Raw genomic sequence first — 15,699 nt, 5'->3', positions numbered from 1 at the left:
CAAGTTTAAAACAGTCACATCAGGAGCAGACACACAAGTTTAAACAGTCACATCAGGGGCAGAAACACAAGTTTTAAACAGTCACATCAGGGGCAGAAACACAAGTTTAAAACAGTCACATCAGGGGCAGAAACACAAGTTTAAAACAGTCACATCAGGGGCAGAAACACAAGTTTTAAACAGTCACATCAGGGGCAGACACACAAGTTTAAAACAGTCACATTAGGGGCAGAAATACAAGTTTTAAAGAGTCACATCAGGGGCAGAAACACAAGTTTAAAACAGTCACATCAGGGGCAGACACACAAGTTTTAAACAGTCACATCAGGGGCAGACACACAAGTTTAAAACAGTCACATCAGGGGCAGAAACACAAGTTTTAAACAGTCACATCAGGGGCAGACACACAAGTTTAAAACAGTCACATTAGGGGCAGAAATACAAGTTTTAAAGAGTCACATCAGGGGCAGAAACACAAGTTTAAAACAGTCACATCAGGGGCAGAAACACAAGTTTAAAACAGTCACATCAGGGGCAGACACACAAGTTTAAAACAGTCACATCAGGGGCAGAAACACAAGTTTAAAACAGTCACATCAGGGGCAGAAACACAAGTTTTAAAGAGTCACATCAGGGGCAGAAACACAAGTTTAAAACAGTCACATCAGGGGCAGAAACACAAGTTTAAACAGTCACATCAGGGGCAGACACACAAGTTTAAAACAGTCACATCAGGGGCAGAAACACAAGTTTTAAACAGTCACATCAGGGGCAGAAACACAAGTTTAAAACAGTCACATCAGGGGCAGAAACACAAGTTTAAAACAGTCACATCAGGGGCAGAAACACAAGTTTAAAACAGTCACATCAGGGGCAGAAACACAAGTTTAAAACAGTCACATCAGAGGCAGACACGCAAGTTTTAAACTGTCATCAGAAGACTTGTGAGTACTGATGTAATCACATCTTTAATGCTAATCCGATTCATTTAGTTTAACCGTTACACCCCTTGTTGAAACTGTGCAATCAGGAGATTGATTTTCCTTGTAGGTGTTGTGGAGCAAACCTGAAGTTCATGAGCTGAAGTTTCTGCAACATGCTGCAGAAACCTAAAGGAAACCTACTCTAAACAGTTCAAAATCATCAAACCTTTGACTGAAAATAGAAAAACCCAAATATTCTGTCCTCTTTTCAGCCACTCTGAGTGACATTTTAAAAACCTACTCCCAGTAAAGTGCAGCACAAGAGCTCTCATGAATAATGTGCTGAAATGAAACTTGTTCTGAGGCATCCAAAGGTCAGAGTCAAACGCGCTGAACTTAAGCTCAAAAGAAATTTTGGCTTCTGCTTCGAAGATTTTCCATCTGAGAAATCTTGATGGAGTTTCAGAGGCACAAATGTTCAATTATGGCCGTAAATAAGCCATTCCATTTCGTTAAGGGATTCATTTATTCAGCAGTTTTCACAGTAGAACAAAAGACATTCAGGCCCACTGACAACTGGCTGTGACATTTATAATCCATCTAAATGATGATTTGCTGCGAAATAAGGTATTTCATTAAATCTTCAAATATTAAAAAGTATATTAAAAAGAATAAAGACAATCGTTATTAGAATTTTTTTAATTACAGACCTGTCTACCTGCTTTGATAAAAAAATAAAAAAGGTCATTCATTTACATTTTCAGCTCTTAAACAGCTAAATCCCTCATGATCTGCTTCCTACCTGCAGGATCTGTCTCGTGGAGAGACGTCGGAGGCAGGCCGGATCTGTGCAGCCCGTCTTCCTCAGAAACACCAGGTTGTCAGACTCGGCTTGCTTCAGCGTTGCGTTGTAGACATACGAGCCGCTCATGTCCACCGCGGCGTGGAAGAGACCTTTAGCCAGCGGCGACATCATCAGGGTCCACACAGAGGTCCCACCTTCGTCAAACAGAACACATACAAGTGAGGATTAGGGTTATTCAGTCGTCCATTTTTAAATGAATTAATGAGGAAATAAGACCTTGAGCTTCTCAGACTTACAAAACCCGGGGAAACAAGAAGAAAACCCAACAACTCCTCTATAACCTCAAGAATATATTTCCACATCTTTAAAAAAGACCATCAACCAGCAGCTGTTTAATACATTTATTCTATTTATTTCTTTAAGTGCAATTTCTTGACTTTAACTCCTATCTGAACCCACTTTAATGAGCAAAAACTGCTCAAAAATAAGGGGAACATAAGGCTGTCATCATTTTGAGACGCTACGCTTAGTAAATCAGGATAAACTAAAAAAACTTTGTACATTTTGGACTCAAAATTCATCAAACACTGTGGTAACACCCAGGAAAGGAAGACCAAGAGTGCTACCAGCAGAAGTTCCAATCAGACATCAACACAAACTTACATATGTAGAAGAACTGAAGGTAACGTCTGGAGTCACCCTTTATTTATTTATTCATTACCAGGATTTTCTGCTTTTTCCCTCATCTTCAGTCCTTGTTCCTGAGCATTTTCATGTGTTTTTCTCTGTTCAGCCACTTAACTCTGAGCTATGAAGCATTCAGGCAGAAAAAAGGCTCCTAACTCAAGGGATGAACCAGTGTTGTGTCGACACAGAACAGACAACTTAGCAAAGAAGCCATTTTAAACTGGATCTTTAGGCACTTTGTTACCAGCAGCCTGTCACAAAGACACATCATTTGTTCCCATTTCTTTAGTTGCAGGAAATGAAGGACGGCTTTAGACTTTAGCACAGTACAGCAATGTGTCCTGATCAATAGTTCTGCAGCTTTCTGAAGCTCTTTCAGAGTTTTTCTTTGGACATTTTCTGCTTTTTCCATCATCTTCAGTCCTTGTTCCTGAGCATTTTCAGAGGAATGTGTTTTTTCTTTGTTCAGCCACTGAACTCTGACCTTTGACCCATTCAGGCAGAAAAAAGGCTCCTAACTCAAGGGATGAACCAGTGTTGTGTCGACACAGAACAGACAACTTAGCAAAGATGCCGTTTTAAACTGGATCTTTAGGCACTTTGTCACAAAGACACATCATTTGTTCCCATTTCTTTAGCTGCATCTATGAAAAACAGCAAAGAAAACACAGTTTGACAGACAGAAAATAGGATTTCTGCAGCAACAAGGTGATTCCCAAAGAGCTATTAGCTGAAAACTTGGCATATCTCAGCATGGTGTGCAGTGTGTCCTTAAAACATTTGAGGAAACTGGACAAGTGGAGGACAGAAGAAGAAGTGTCAGGCCTAAAAAACTATCTCCAGCAGATGAACAGGATCTGAAAGTGATGTCCTTAAGAAAGAGGAAAAAATGCAACGCAGATCTTTAAGCTGAGCCCTTACTGCAGCTACTACCTTGTTGCTTAATGTAGTTTATTTTCTTATACGATTTTAATACCTGAACTCTGTCCAAATATGGTGACTTTTCCAGGATCTCCTCCGAACACATGGATATTCCTCTGGACCCACCTGAGAGCTGCAATCTGGTCCAGGAAGCCATAGTTCCCTGTGGAAAAGCAGAAGGAAGGGCAAGTTGGGAAGGAATCGATTATACTGAGAAGCTGCTTTGTTATGACCTTATTTTCAGCGTCCCATTTCCTCTGTGAGAAACAAAACCAGCTCCCTGTTTGAACTAAATTTAACTCAATTTGAGCTGAGGGAGCGGGGAAATGGGGCAGGGAATTAGGAGTATTCAGAATTAGAAATGTTAGTGAGTTGGAGGCAGCTCCTGGAGGATGAAAAGGACTTGAGTACCACGCCATAGTGTGATGCCAGGCTCTCTCATTTAATGGGTCATTTCACATCAAGGTCAAAGCGTGCTCAGTTTGGATTACATAAGAGAAATTACCCTGCTCTCAACACACAAACATTAGCACGGAAATGAGCCGCATTTATCCAGATCACATTAACATTCATTAGGTATTTACATCTTAATGGATAGACTTTCCCGCTTTCATTTGGGCTGGGAGTGCAACGTAAACACCATAAATATTAAAAAGACCTCCTTAAGAGGTAAATAGCTTGTGAAAAAAGGGCCACCACACCCATTATCCTCTTTAATAGTGAACAATGCACTGCTGCAGTCTGATGGAGGCTGTTAAAACTCTACAACTACTGCCATTTCTTGAACTTCATGGTCCTAATTCGAGTTTTTTAACCGAGCGAGTGAAATATTTGTTTATTCAAACTGTGGTGCATTTTATTCCAGCTAATTTATGCAGTAAAACTGCTGAGATTTCACCAAACAACAACAGAGCTGAAGAATGAGAATGAAGCCGAGCTCCATACTACCAGGGCCACAGTGCAGAGCATTAAAGGACTGATTGTGGGCTCTCTGACAAACTGTGGACGAGTTTTGACATCTTTAATTATGACGCTTGATGAGGCAAACTGTGAGGCTCAGTAGTTAATGACAGTAGAGCTGAGCAACCAACCAGAAGAGGTGGACAAGAATGTCAACATCTGCTGTGGTTAAACCCTTTTTTTTGTCTCTGGGGTCCCATAAATCAACATTCAGCCGTTACAGTGAGCCTTAACTGGCTCTTATGAACAATCAGGGGCTCAGCTGTTGTTTTTACATAGAAGCTATACAGAAACTGCTCTGTTTAGATGAATTAAATCACTACCAGGCAGTCTAACTCGCCTTCATCCAATCATGAGCTGCGTTAGTAAACTGTGGGAGCGCTTCATTCAGGTACACCGCTGGTGGGAAACGCTTTTTTAACCTTTTCAACATGTCCATAAAATACTTTAATCTGCTACTGTTGGGATTTGGGACCCCATGGGGGTCGCCAGATAACTTCTGGGTGAATTCTGGAGAAAATAAAACCAATAACCTTCTGAATTATATGACAAATAAATGAGTTCCTTTACGTTGGGAGAGGTTTCTGCACCAGTGACAGTTTGGCCTTGGAATAGATCTGTAATTAGATTAGATTATTAGATCTGGAATAGATCTAATCCAGCTGTAGATGCAGCTGTAAATACCGAAGTGGACTCAGGTTTGGGGACCCGGAAGTCCGAGAAGGTGCCAACAAAGCTTGGAGCCTTGAGTGTCCAACAGAAGGATGTGTGGGGGTTGGTCTAAAGGCAACCTTATTATTCTGGGAGGACATGGTGCTGGACTACAGATCATGAGTGAACCAACAGGAAACGCTGTGGATGGTCATCACTGCAGTGCAAACATCTCCAAATCACAGACTCAGGCTCTCACACACCGAGCCAATCAGGAGTGTCCATCTGTGTTTGTGTACTAAAACACGGCAGAGAATACAGTTCTTCCTCCAGCTAAAACCAAACGTCTGACAGTAAAAGTCTTACACCGACTGACCTGAGGTGTTTCCTGGAGAACCTTCTCTCAGGATCTCCAGAGCCAGGAACCCGAATGCATTGAGTCTGTAGTTAAAACTGACGTAAACCACTTTGGTGTCTGCAGCCAGCTTCTCCGTGGGCGAGTATCCCTGCTCGCCTCCGCTGAGCATGTGCAGGTATCCTCCGTGGATCCAGACCATGACGGGCAGCTTGGCGTCAGGCTGCAGCGTGGGGGTCCACACGTTGGCGAAGAGGCAGTCCTCCTGGCCCATCGCCTTCCCCGCGCTGGACATCGGACGCAGCTGAGGACACATGCTGCGGAAGCGGCCCGCGTCCGTCACGCCGCTCCTGCACGCCGGATCGGCTGGAGCAGCCCAACGCAGGTCACCCACGGGTGGAGCGGCGTAGGGAATCCCCTTGAAGGAGTAGGCTCCATTTTTCTACAGAAATAGGATGAAAAAGTGACGTCAGATGAACCGTTTACAGGAGGTCTGATACAGAAGGGACTTCTGTTGACCTGGAAGATCCCAAACAACACAGAAAAGGCTGGTCGCGTCTCCTTTGCCTCGTAGAACACTTCTCTGGTTTGGATTCAGACTCCTCAGGAGCTCATTTCAAGCCAGTGGATCCAAAATTATCTCTTCAAACACAAGTTAGTGTGAGTTAATCTGCAGCTCTACGGTCTGGAAGAAGACCCAAACTTGAGCTGAGAGGAAAATAACCATCAGGTCTAAGTCTGCCATGAAGAGAAATCTGCTGAAATATCAGCGTCACCATCTCCAGAGAGAGAAGTTCTACATCAGTTTCACTTTGACAAACACAAATCCTTTTAAGGGGAAAGTTTGGCCAGAGATGTGCTGGAGTTGGGGCAACAAATTCAACCCCTGAAACACTGGGAACTGAGGAGAACGGCGCTGGTAGCATCATACTGTGGGGATATTTAGCTGTAAGTGGAACTAAGCCTACCGCAGGCCTACAGGCTGCTCTCACCACGAATGAACTTATTTAATTCGTTTATTTTCTGTCAGCTCATCCAACACGGATACATGTCACATGTTGTTCTTTCAACTGTTGCTGCAAAGTGATTTAAGTCATAAAAAGGCATAAAATCAGCTTTTCTTTGAGGGAAATATCAAAAGTCAGTGTGGATGTGAAATGTTTAAACATAAAAGTGTGATGCTGACCAGCTGGAAATATATCTACAACTCAGGGGTCGCGTTAACCCGATATTTTCCGCCGTTGACCGGTTTTTAAAAACGGAAAAATCTGACAGAATTTGACAGATTGCAATTCCCAGTCCTGACCACTTGGTGGCGAGTGAGCTTATCAATTAGCTGTCATATCTCTTGATGCATGACCTCATCATGACCTCGTCGGCTTCACTAGGAAAATGTTTATGTTTCTGTATTTATCAGACGCTTTTATCCAAAGAGACTTACAAATGAAGATATAACAGCTTTATAAAAGCTAACAATAAGCTACATAGAAGGAACCCAGGAGTCCGACTCTGTCAGAGGGGACAGAGTAGAGATAGGGTGCAGGCATAGAAGGAAGAGCAGAAAGATAAAGTGCAGAGATAGAGGGGGTAGGGAAGTACAAGGTAAGTGCTGGGATAGGAGATGCTCTCTGAAGAGCTGGGTTTTCAGGAGCTTCTTGAAGATAGACAGGGACGCCCCTGTTCTGGTAGCGCTCGGTAGGTCATTCCACCATCGTGGGACGACACATGAACAGAGTTTGGATTGTCTTAGGCGTGGTGTAGGAGCTGCTAGACGACAATCCTGGGACCAACGGAGGGACCCAGTTGGGACAGAAGCCTTTGCAAGAGCATTCAAGTAGATGGAGCCGTTCCATTAAGCTCTTTGTAGCTAACATCAGGGACTTGGATCTGATGCTAAGGGCAGCCAGAGGAGCTCAATGAACAGAGGGGGGGCGTGTTCTTTTAGGCTGATCCAAGACCAGACGCACCGCCGCGTTCTGGACCATCTGCAGAGGTTTCACAGGCTGGAGACCAGTTAGGAAACCAGTTAGGAAACCAGTTAGGAGACCAGTTAGGAGACCAGTTAGGAAACCAGTTAGGAGACCAGTTAGGAAACCAGTTAGGAGACCAGTTAGGAGACCAGTTAGGAGACCAGTTAGGAGACCAGTTAGGAGACCAGTTAGGAAACCAGTTAGGAGACCAGTTAGGAGACCAGTTAGGAGACCAGTTAGGAGACCAGTTAGGAAACCAGTTAGGAGACCAGTTAGGAGACCAGTTAGGACACCAGTTAGGAGACCAGTTAGGAAACCAGTTAGGAAACCAGTTAGGAGACCAGTTAGGAAACCAGTTAGGAGACCAGTTAGGAGACCAGTTAGGAAACCACTTAGGAGACCAGTTAGGAGACCAGTTAGGAAACCAGTTAGGAGACCAGTTAGGAGACCAGTTAGGAAACCAGTTAGGAGACCAGTTAGGAGACCAGTTAGGAAACCAGTTAGGAGACCAGTTAGGAGACCAGTTAGGAGACCAGTTAGGAGACCAGTTAGGACACCAGTTAGGAGACCAGTTAGGAGACCAGTTAGGAAACCAGTTAGGAGACCAGTTAGGAGACCAGTTAGGAGACCAGTTAGGAAACCACTTAGGAGACCAGTTAGGAGACCAGTTAGGAAACCAGTTAGGAGACCAGTTAGGAGACCAGTTAGGAAACCAGTTAGGAGACCAGTTAGGAGACCAGTTAGGAAACCAGTTAGGAAACCAGTTAGGAAACCAGTTAGGAGACCAGTTAGGAAACCAGTTAGGAGACCAGTTAGGAGACCAGTTAGGAGACCAGTTAGGAAACCAGTTAGGAGACCAGTTAGGAGACCAGTTAGGACACCAGTTAGGAGACCAGTTAGGAGACCAGTTAGGAGACCAGTTAGGAAACCAGTTAGGAGACCAGTTAGGAGACCAGTTAGGAGACCAGTTAGGAAACCAGTTAGGAGACCAGTTAGGAGACCAGTTAGGAGACCAGTTAGGAAACCAGTTAGGAGACCAGTTAGGAGACCAGTTAGGAAACCGGTTAGGAGACCAGTTAGGAGACCAGTTAGGAAACCAGTTAGGAGACCAGTTAGGAGACCAGTCAGGAAACCAGTTAGGAGACCAGTTAGGAGACCAGTTAGGAAACCAGTTAGGAGACCAGTTAGGAGACCAGTTAGGAAACTGGTTAGGAGACCAGTTAGGAGACCAGTTAGGAAACTGGTTAGGAGACCAGTTAGGAGACCAGTTAGGAAACCAGTTAGGAGACCAGTTAGGAGACCAGTTAGGAGACCAGTTAGGAAACCAGTTAGGAGACCAGTTAGGAGACCAGTTAGGAAACCGGTTAGGAGACCAGTTAGGAGACCAGTTAGGAAACCAGTTAGGAGACCAGTTAGGAGACCAGTCAGGAAACCAGTCAGGAGACCAGTTAGGAGACCAGTTAGGAGACCGGTTAGGAAACTGGTTAGGAGACCAGTTAGGAGACCAGTTAGGAAACCGGTTAGGAGACCAGTTAGGAGACCAGTTAGGAAACCAGTTAGGAGACCAGTTAGGAGACCAGTTAGGAAACCAGTTAGGAGACCAGTTAGGAGACCAGTTAGGAAACCAGTTAGGAGACCAGTTAGGAAACCAGTTAGGAGAGCAGTTAGGAAACCAGTTAGGAGACCAGTTAGGAGACCAGTTAGGAGACCAGTTAGGAGACCAGTTAGGAAACCAGTTAGGAGACCAGTTAGGAGACCAGTTAGGAAACCAGTTAGGAGACCAGTTAGGAAACCAGTTAGGAGACCAGTTAGGAAACCAGTTAGGAGACCAGTTAGGAGACCAGTCAGGAAACCAGTTAGGAAACTGGTTAGGAGACCAGTTAGGAGACCAGTAGGAAACTGGTTAGGAGACCAGTTAGGAGACCAGTTAGGAAACCGGTTAGGAGACCAGTTAGGAGACCAGTTAGGAAACCAGTTAGGAGACCAGTTAGGAGACCAGTTAGGAAACCAGTTAGGAGACCAGTTAGGACACCAGTTAGGAGACCAGTTAGGAGACCAGTTAGGAAACCAGTTAGGAGACCAGTTAGGAAACCAGTTAGGAGACCAGTTAGGAAACCAGTTAGGAGACCAGTTAGGAGACCAGTTAGGAAACCGGTTAGGAGACCAGTTAGGAGACCAGTTAGGAAACTAGTTAGGAGACCAGTTAGGAGACCAGTCAGGAAACCAGTTAGGAGACCAGTTAGGAAACCAGTTAGGAGACCAGTTAGGAGACCAGTTAGAAGACCAGTTAGGAAACCAGTTAGGAGACCAGTTAGGAAACCAGTTAGGAGACCGGTTAGGAGACCAGTTAGGAGACCAGTTAGGAAACCAGTTAGGAGACCAGTTAGGAGACCAGTCAGGAAACCAGTTAGGAGACCAGTTAGGAGACCAGTTAGGAGACCAGTTAGGAGAGGGGCTAAGGGCAGCCAGAGGAGTTCAAAAAGGAAAAACGTCACGGCAGCCGAGTGTCCGAAAAATTCTTCAAAAAGCCGAATAACGATGATGCTCAGCCTCCAGAACAACATCGAAACAGCCCAGAGAAATCGAGGCAAAAGTCCAAAACCCCAATAAACCTGCAGTAATCCCATTCAAGACATTTAATTACGCATTCAGGTCCATGCGGACCAGGAGGAGACTGCGTTCAGGCCACAGCAGGCGAACTCTTCATATTTTAATTCCATGGTTCAGATGTAGCTACGGTCTGCAGAGGAAGAGTTAGATGCAGAATATGCATCTGCTGGATGAGTGACGGCACGGTGTGGATCCTCTGTTCAGCTCAGACTGAATAATAAAGATTAAATATGTCATCATTATCGTTTTTAAAACTGAAGCGACGGGTGAAAATAGATTATGACGGGATTTTTATGACCCTGTCAGTCGAAATGACGGAAAAAGTTTGGTGCAACCTCTGCTACAAACCATCCTTTATCCTTTCTGCACCAGATCTTTGTCGACATCTTGTTCAGGAAGTGAAACCGAGTAAAAAAGAAGAAAAAGGAATTAAGACAGAGTTTCAGACACTTTGTTTTTGTGTTGGTGGGTTCAGATAAGATTTACTTGTTTCAGTAAAACTTAGTTTAAAATGGAGTTTTATGTAATGTGTTCTTTGTTTATCATCACTAATCGAGTACATTAAGGGAAATAAGATTCATTATGTTCTTTTCAACTCTTGGAATTCCTTAAATACATTTGAAAAAGATGTTATGGGATTGTTTAAAGTACATTTCTCTTGTCAAACCAAACGAGGAACCGATGCACAGCAGAAACAGGGTTTGAACTCACGTGTCTTCCCCTGAAGTCTCCGCAGGCCGTGGACACCTGGGCGAGCCCCGGCGGCAGAGTCTGGGCCATGTAGCCCAGGTATGTGGCGAGGGCGAGCAGAGCCAACACACCCAGGCAGATGAGGAAGATGCAGCGTCTGGTCAGCACCAAGAAGGGGCTGATGTAGTGCCTGTGGTGCACATACTGCACCTCCTCCTCATCCTCCTCCTGCACCAGGTAGCGGTACTCAGTCCTCTCTGGGACCTCAAACGCATCCTCATTCATCTTCACTCTGGGAGAGAAAAGAAAACAGAATTGACTTCACTTCAGAGCAGGTTTACCCACCCTGGGGGGAGGGCTTGTGGTCCGACTGCATTTCAGATGGGTGGAAAGCAAATTCTTCCTCAGCCAGGCCTTTGGAATGTGGCAGAATGTGGTTTTCCATGGTCTGCTTGAACAGTGCTGGGACGTCCCAGGAAAAGATGTGGCCTTGAAGGCAGCATCTGTTGCTGTAAAATCTCAGTGAGCTTTTCTGCATTAATGCTGCCGTCACAGAAGTGGAAATGAGCTTTGCCCCCTGATCCAACCCCATACCATCACAGAGCCTGGCTGCAGGGACTGGTTGCTGACAGCAGGCTGGATGCTGCTTTTGCTCTTTGCTCCATTTCTTCCAGCAAAGATGTGGAATACTGATGGGTCTGACCACAGCGCACGTTTCCACCGTGTGACGGTCCATCCCAGACGCCTCCGAGCCCAGAGAAGTGGACGAGGTTAACATCAGGCTTCTTTTCTGCACAGTAAAGCTTGTGAATGGAACTCTGTATTGTGGTGCTGGACAAAGGTTTCCACAGTAATCCCTTGTCCATGTGCTGCTATCAGCTGCTGATGAATGACGGGGGTCAGAGGTCACGGGGTCCAGCTTGGGCTTGCTCCCTCGTCCTTTACACTGAAACTCCTCCAGATTCCTTCAATGCTTTAATCATATTGTCTTTAAAAACATTTGTGGACTAGCTGGAGTTCACTCAAAGACTCAGAATGTGCCCAAAAAAGACATTTTTAATTATATTTCAACTCCCTCATATTCATTTTACGGTGGACTACATGGCAAACTTTTCATTTTATAGTGCTATATGAGTGCATGGGGAGATTTTAGAGATTTTATATACTTTATATAGTGTACTCCAAGTGTCCCTGGTGAATATAAACCATCATGCATCGGTTTAACCTGCAGAAACTCCAGATGATGTCATGCAAATGTTAGTTATTTCCTGTTTATGTTTAGAATACATTTTAAGTTATTTTTAATCAGTTTCTTATCAAATAAATTCCTGTCACTATTATACAGTGTGAGAGTAAGAAGTAACTTGTATAAAATGACACTTATCGGTTTGTTTTTCCATGAAAATTGTGTTCAGTTCATTATATTGTATGTAAACAGCAGGAAAGCACAACACAAGCGGGCATTTAGTATTTATCTGTTCGTTTATTTGTGAAAAAAGGATGAAATTAACTCGAAATCATGAGCTTTAAACCGTGCAATAGCATGCACGTCATTCAAGTGACCCAAGCAGTGCAAGTAGCCCACCATCTGCAGCTGCCTGTGTGGTCAGTGGATCATTCAGAGACCGAGTGAACTCCAACAGGCGCATCTTTACAATCAGCTGCTGTTTGACAGCAGTTTCATTTTGTTACATTAAATTAAACCTGAAATATGAAGTAAGTATCTCAGTAAAAGTACATGGAAGAGCTGTTTAGCTGCAGTTGTACAGTTCATGACCTTTAACACAGTCCAGGGAGGAAGGAAAGATGTGGGAACAATAAGCGGAGAAAACACGGAACAATGCTCTGCAAACTCCTCAGTGTTTAGCGCTGTAAAAGCTGGATTTAAAAATTAAATTATATGTTTTATTCAAGTCAAATGTCCAACAGTTGGCTTTTTTAACCAATCAACAGACAATTACTGGGCCGAAAATAAGATAAAAGATCAATTTATCTTTCTTTCTTTCTTTGCAACTGCTGCTTGAAGAAAAGTTTCCTGTTTTATTTCCAAAATGTTAACTTCTTCTACTTCGACAGTTTTACCAGAAACATCTCAGATACCGTCAGAACACACGGAGAGGAAAGTCTCCTTACTTACCATGTCAGAAACCCCAAAAATACAAGCAGAAACTTCCGAAAACAAGACCATACGCACTTTCTGCTCCGCTGGCTGGACTGCGCATGCTCAGAACCTTCCCTGTTTGTGGCCATTTAAAGGGACAGTACGCAAAAAAGTCAGTTTGCGCTACAAACTTCTTCGACTTGTCAGGTAATAACTTTAATACGCTGGAAAATAATACAAAAATAAATATTAATGTATTACTTTATACAATCTAATGAAAATGTTAAACATCTGCATGATGTTTGTCACTTTCTGGACTTGTGAAAAACTATACAAAAGTTATGATTGTGTGCAGTGAAAGTCATACTTTTAGCTTTTGCTGGAGGTTAAAGATGTTTGCAGGAGACACGTGTGGGCGAGGAAGATAGATAGATGGATAGATGGATGGATGGATGGATGGATGGATGGATGGATGGATGGATGGATGGATGCATGGACGAATGGATGGATGGATGGATGCATGGACGAATGGAGCATGAGATTGACGGCGGATCGGTGCAGCTCTGCAGTGTTGCTCTGCACCGACCCGTCGCTGTGAAGAAGGAGCTGAGCCAGAAGGAGAAGCTCTCTATTTACTGGTCAGTCTACGTTCCCATCCTCACCTGTGGTCCCGAGCTGTGGGGAGAGACCGAAAGAACGAGATCGCGAATACAAGCGGCCGAAATGGGTTTCCTCCGCAGGGTGTCTGGGCCTCCCTTAGAGACAGGGTGAGAAGCTCAGTCATCCGGGAGGGGCTCGGAGTAGAACCGCTTCTCCTCCGCATTGAGAGGAGTCAGATGAGGTGGCATCTGGTTAGGATGCCTCCTGGACGCCTCCCTGGGGAGGTGTTCTGGGCCCGTCCCACTGGGAGGAGACCCAGGACACGCTGGAGAGACTATGGCCTGGGAACGCCTCGGGGTCCCCCGGAAGAGCTGGAGGAAGTGGCCGGGGACAGGGAGGCCTGGGTTTCTCTGTTAAAGCTGCTGCCCCCAGGACCCCCGGAGAAGCAGCAGATGATGGATGGATGGATGGATGGATGGATGGATGGATGATAATAAGCCCTTTATAGTGACCCTATGAATGGGGGAACTGCTCTGCAGAAACTACATAAGTCAGGTGACCAGATTTCTGAAATGAAAATCGGGGACATTTTCATTTCAGTGGTGAAAAATCATCAAATATATCATAGTCTCTGATTCTCATCCCAGCCGCTTCACACTCGGCTGTGAATGAGAGCTGAAGGTCACGAACAGAACCACATCATCCGCAAAAAGCAGAGACCACCTTCAGTGTTTCTCAATTCCGGTCCTCATTCAAATCAATTCAATTCAATTCAATTAAATTCAATTAAACTTTATTTATATAGCGACAGATTACAACAATTGTCGTCTCAAGGCACTTAAGTAATAAAGTCCAATTCAAGCCAATTGGAATTCAATTCATTGTAATCGTAATCCAATTAATTCATATGGAGCCAATTCAAAAATAATATCCTAGCTAAGGAAACCAACAGATTGGACCGAAACTTGTCTTCAGTCCAATCTCCCGTCCTGAGCCTGAGGGACTGTGGAAAGGAACGACTCCCTTTAACAGGAAGAAACCTCTGGCAGAACCAGAACCAGGAAGAAACCTCTGGCAGAACCAGAACCAGGAAGAAACCTCTGGCAGACCCAGGAAGAAACCTCTGGCAGAACCAGACTCAGGAAGAAACCTCTGGCAGAACCAGAACCAGGAAGAAACCTCTGGCAGAACCAGACTCAGGAAGAAACCTCTGGCAGAACCAGAACCAGGAAGAAACCTCTGGCAGAACCAGAACCAGGAAGAAACCTCTGGCAGAACCAGACTCAGGAAGAAACCTCTGGCAGAACCAGGAAGAAACCTCTGGCAGAACCAGAACCAGGAAGAAACCTCTGGCAGAACCAGAACCAGGAAGAAACCTCTGGCAGACCCAGGAAGAAACCTCTGGCAGAACCAGACTCAGGAAGAAACCTCTGGCAGAACCAGAACCAGGAAGAAACCTCTGGCAGAACCAGACTCAGGAAGAAACCTCTGGCAGAACCAGAACCAGGAAGAAACCTCTGGCAGAACCAGAACCAGGAAGAAACCTCTGGCAGAACCAGAACCAGGAAGAAACCTCTGGCAGAACCAGGAAGAAACCTCTGGCAGAACCAGAACCAGGAAGAAACCTCTGGCAGAACCAGGAAGAAACCTCTGGCAGAACCAGAACCAGGAAGAAACCTCTGGCAGAACCAGGAAGAAACCTCTGGCAGAACCAGAACCAGGAAGAAACCTCTGGCAGAACCAGGAAGAAACCTCTGGCAGAACCAGACTCAAGAAGAAACCTCTGGCAGAACCAGAACCAGGAAGGGTGGCCATCCGCCTCGACCAGCTGGGGTTTGAGAAGACAGAAAAGAGGGAAAAGAGGGGGGAAAAACACCATAACACCATTCAAAGGATACCTGCTGGGGTCTACAGTTTATGGCAGATGATCCACACTCATAAAGCACCTTTTCAACCTCATATATAAGGCACTGTTTCTCACTTCCGGTCCTCATGACCCACCGATCTGCATGTTTTCGATGTTTCCCTCCTCCACCTGATTGAAATGAATGGCTCCTTATCGGGCCGCTGCAGAGCTCGATGACGAGCCGATCATTTGAACTTTAAAGTGCAACTAATTCCTTCTGAACTTTCTTCTGTATTCAAAGATCAACTGAGGACATACATCCAGGTGTTAGGTGTTGGGTTATTCTGTCCTAGACTTTGAGTTTGCAGGATTGAACTGTAAATAAAGTCTTAGTTACATCCTGTGGATCGGCTGGTTTCACGTCTCATTTAATCCAGAGAGAAACAGCCTCCCCTCGCTGCTCAGTTATCTGTAATTTGGCCGATGAGCAGCTTCCACGGTGACTCTGTGGAGGCAACAGACGCCACCTTAGTGCAATCGATCTGCATCAATGCAGAGGACCGCCTGTGTCGTCCCGGTT

General features: G+C 44.8%; 1 protein-coding gene across 1 annotated transcript in view; it reads right to left on the bottom strand.

Annotated features, from left to right (window-relative positions):
* LOC140301397 (para-nitrobenzyl esterase) overlaps nt 1–12,793 on the bottom strand; it is a 29,346-nt gene extending 16,553 nt beyond the window's left edge. Inside the window, exons 1-5 of the mRNA XM_072379801.1 lie at nt 12,710–12,793; nt 10,594–10,864; nt 5,324–5,744; nt 3,392–3,499; nt 1,726–1,922 (exon numbers count right to left, since the gene is read on the bottom strand). Of these exons, the coding sequence (XP_072235902.1) occupies nt 1,726–1,922; nt 3,392–3,499; nt 5,324–5,744; nt 10,594–10,857 (990 nt within the window). The 5' untranslated portion in view covers nt 10,858–10,864; nt 12,710–12,793. The remainder of the gene's footprint in view (nt 1–1,725; nt 1,923–3,391; nt 3,500–5,323; nt 5,745–10,593; nt 10,865–12,709) is intronic.
* Between the last annotated feature and the right edge of the window lie 2,906 nt (nt 12,794–15,699).

This window comes from Leuresthes tenuis, unplaced genomic scaffold (genome assembly GCF_036924035.1).
Source record: "Leuresthes tenuis unplaced genomic scaffold, fLeuTen1.0.hap1 SCAF_2, whole genome shotgun sequence".
Taxonomy (NCBI): domain Eukaryota; kingdom Metazoa; phylum Chordata; class Actinopteri; order Atheriniformes; family Atherinopsidae; genus Leuresthes; species Leuresthes tenuis.
The sequence above is the reverse complement of the archived record's forward strand: the minus strand, read 5'-3'. Positions and strand labels throughout refer to the sequence as shown.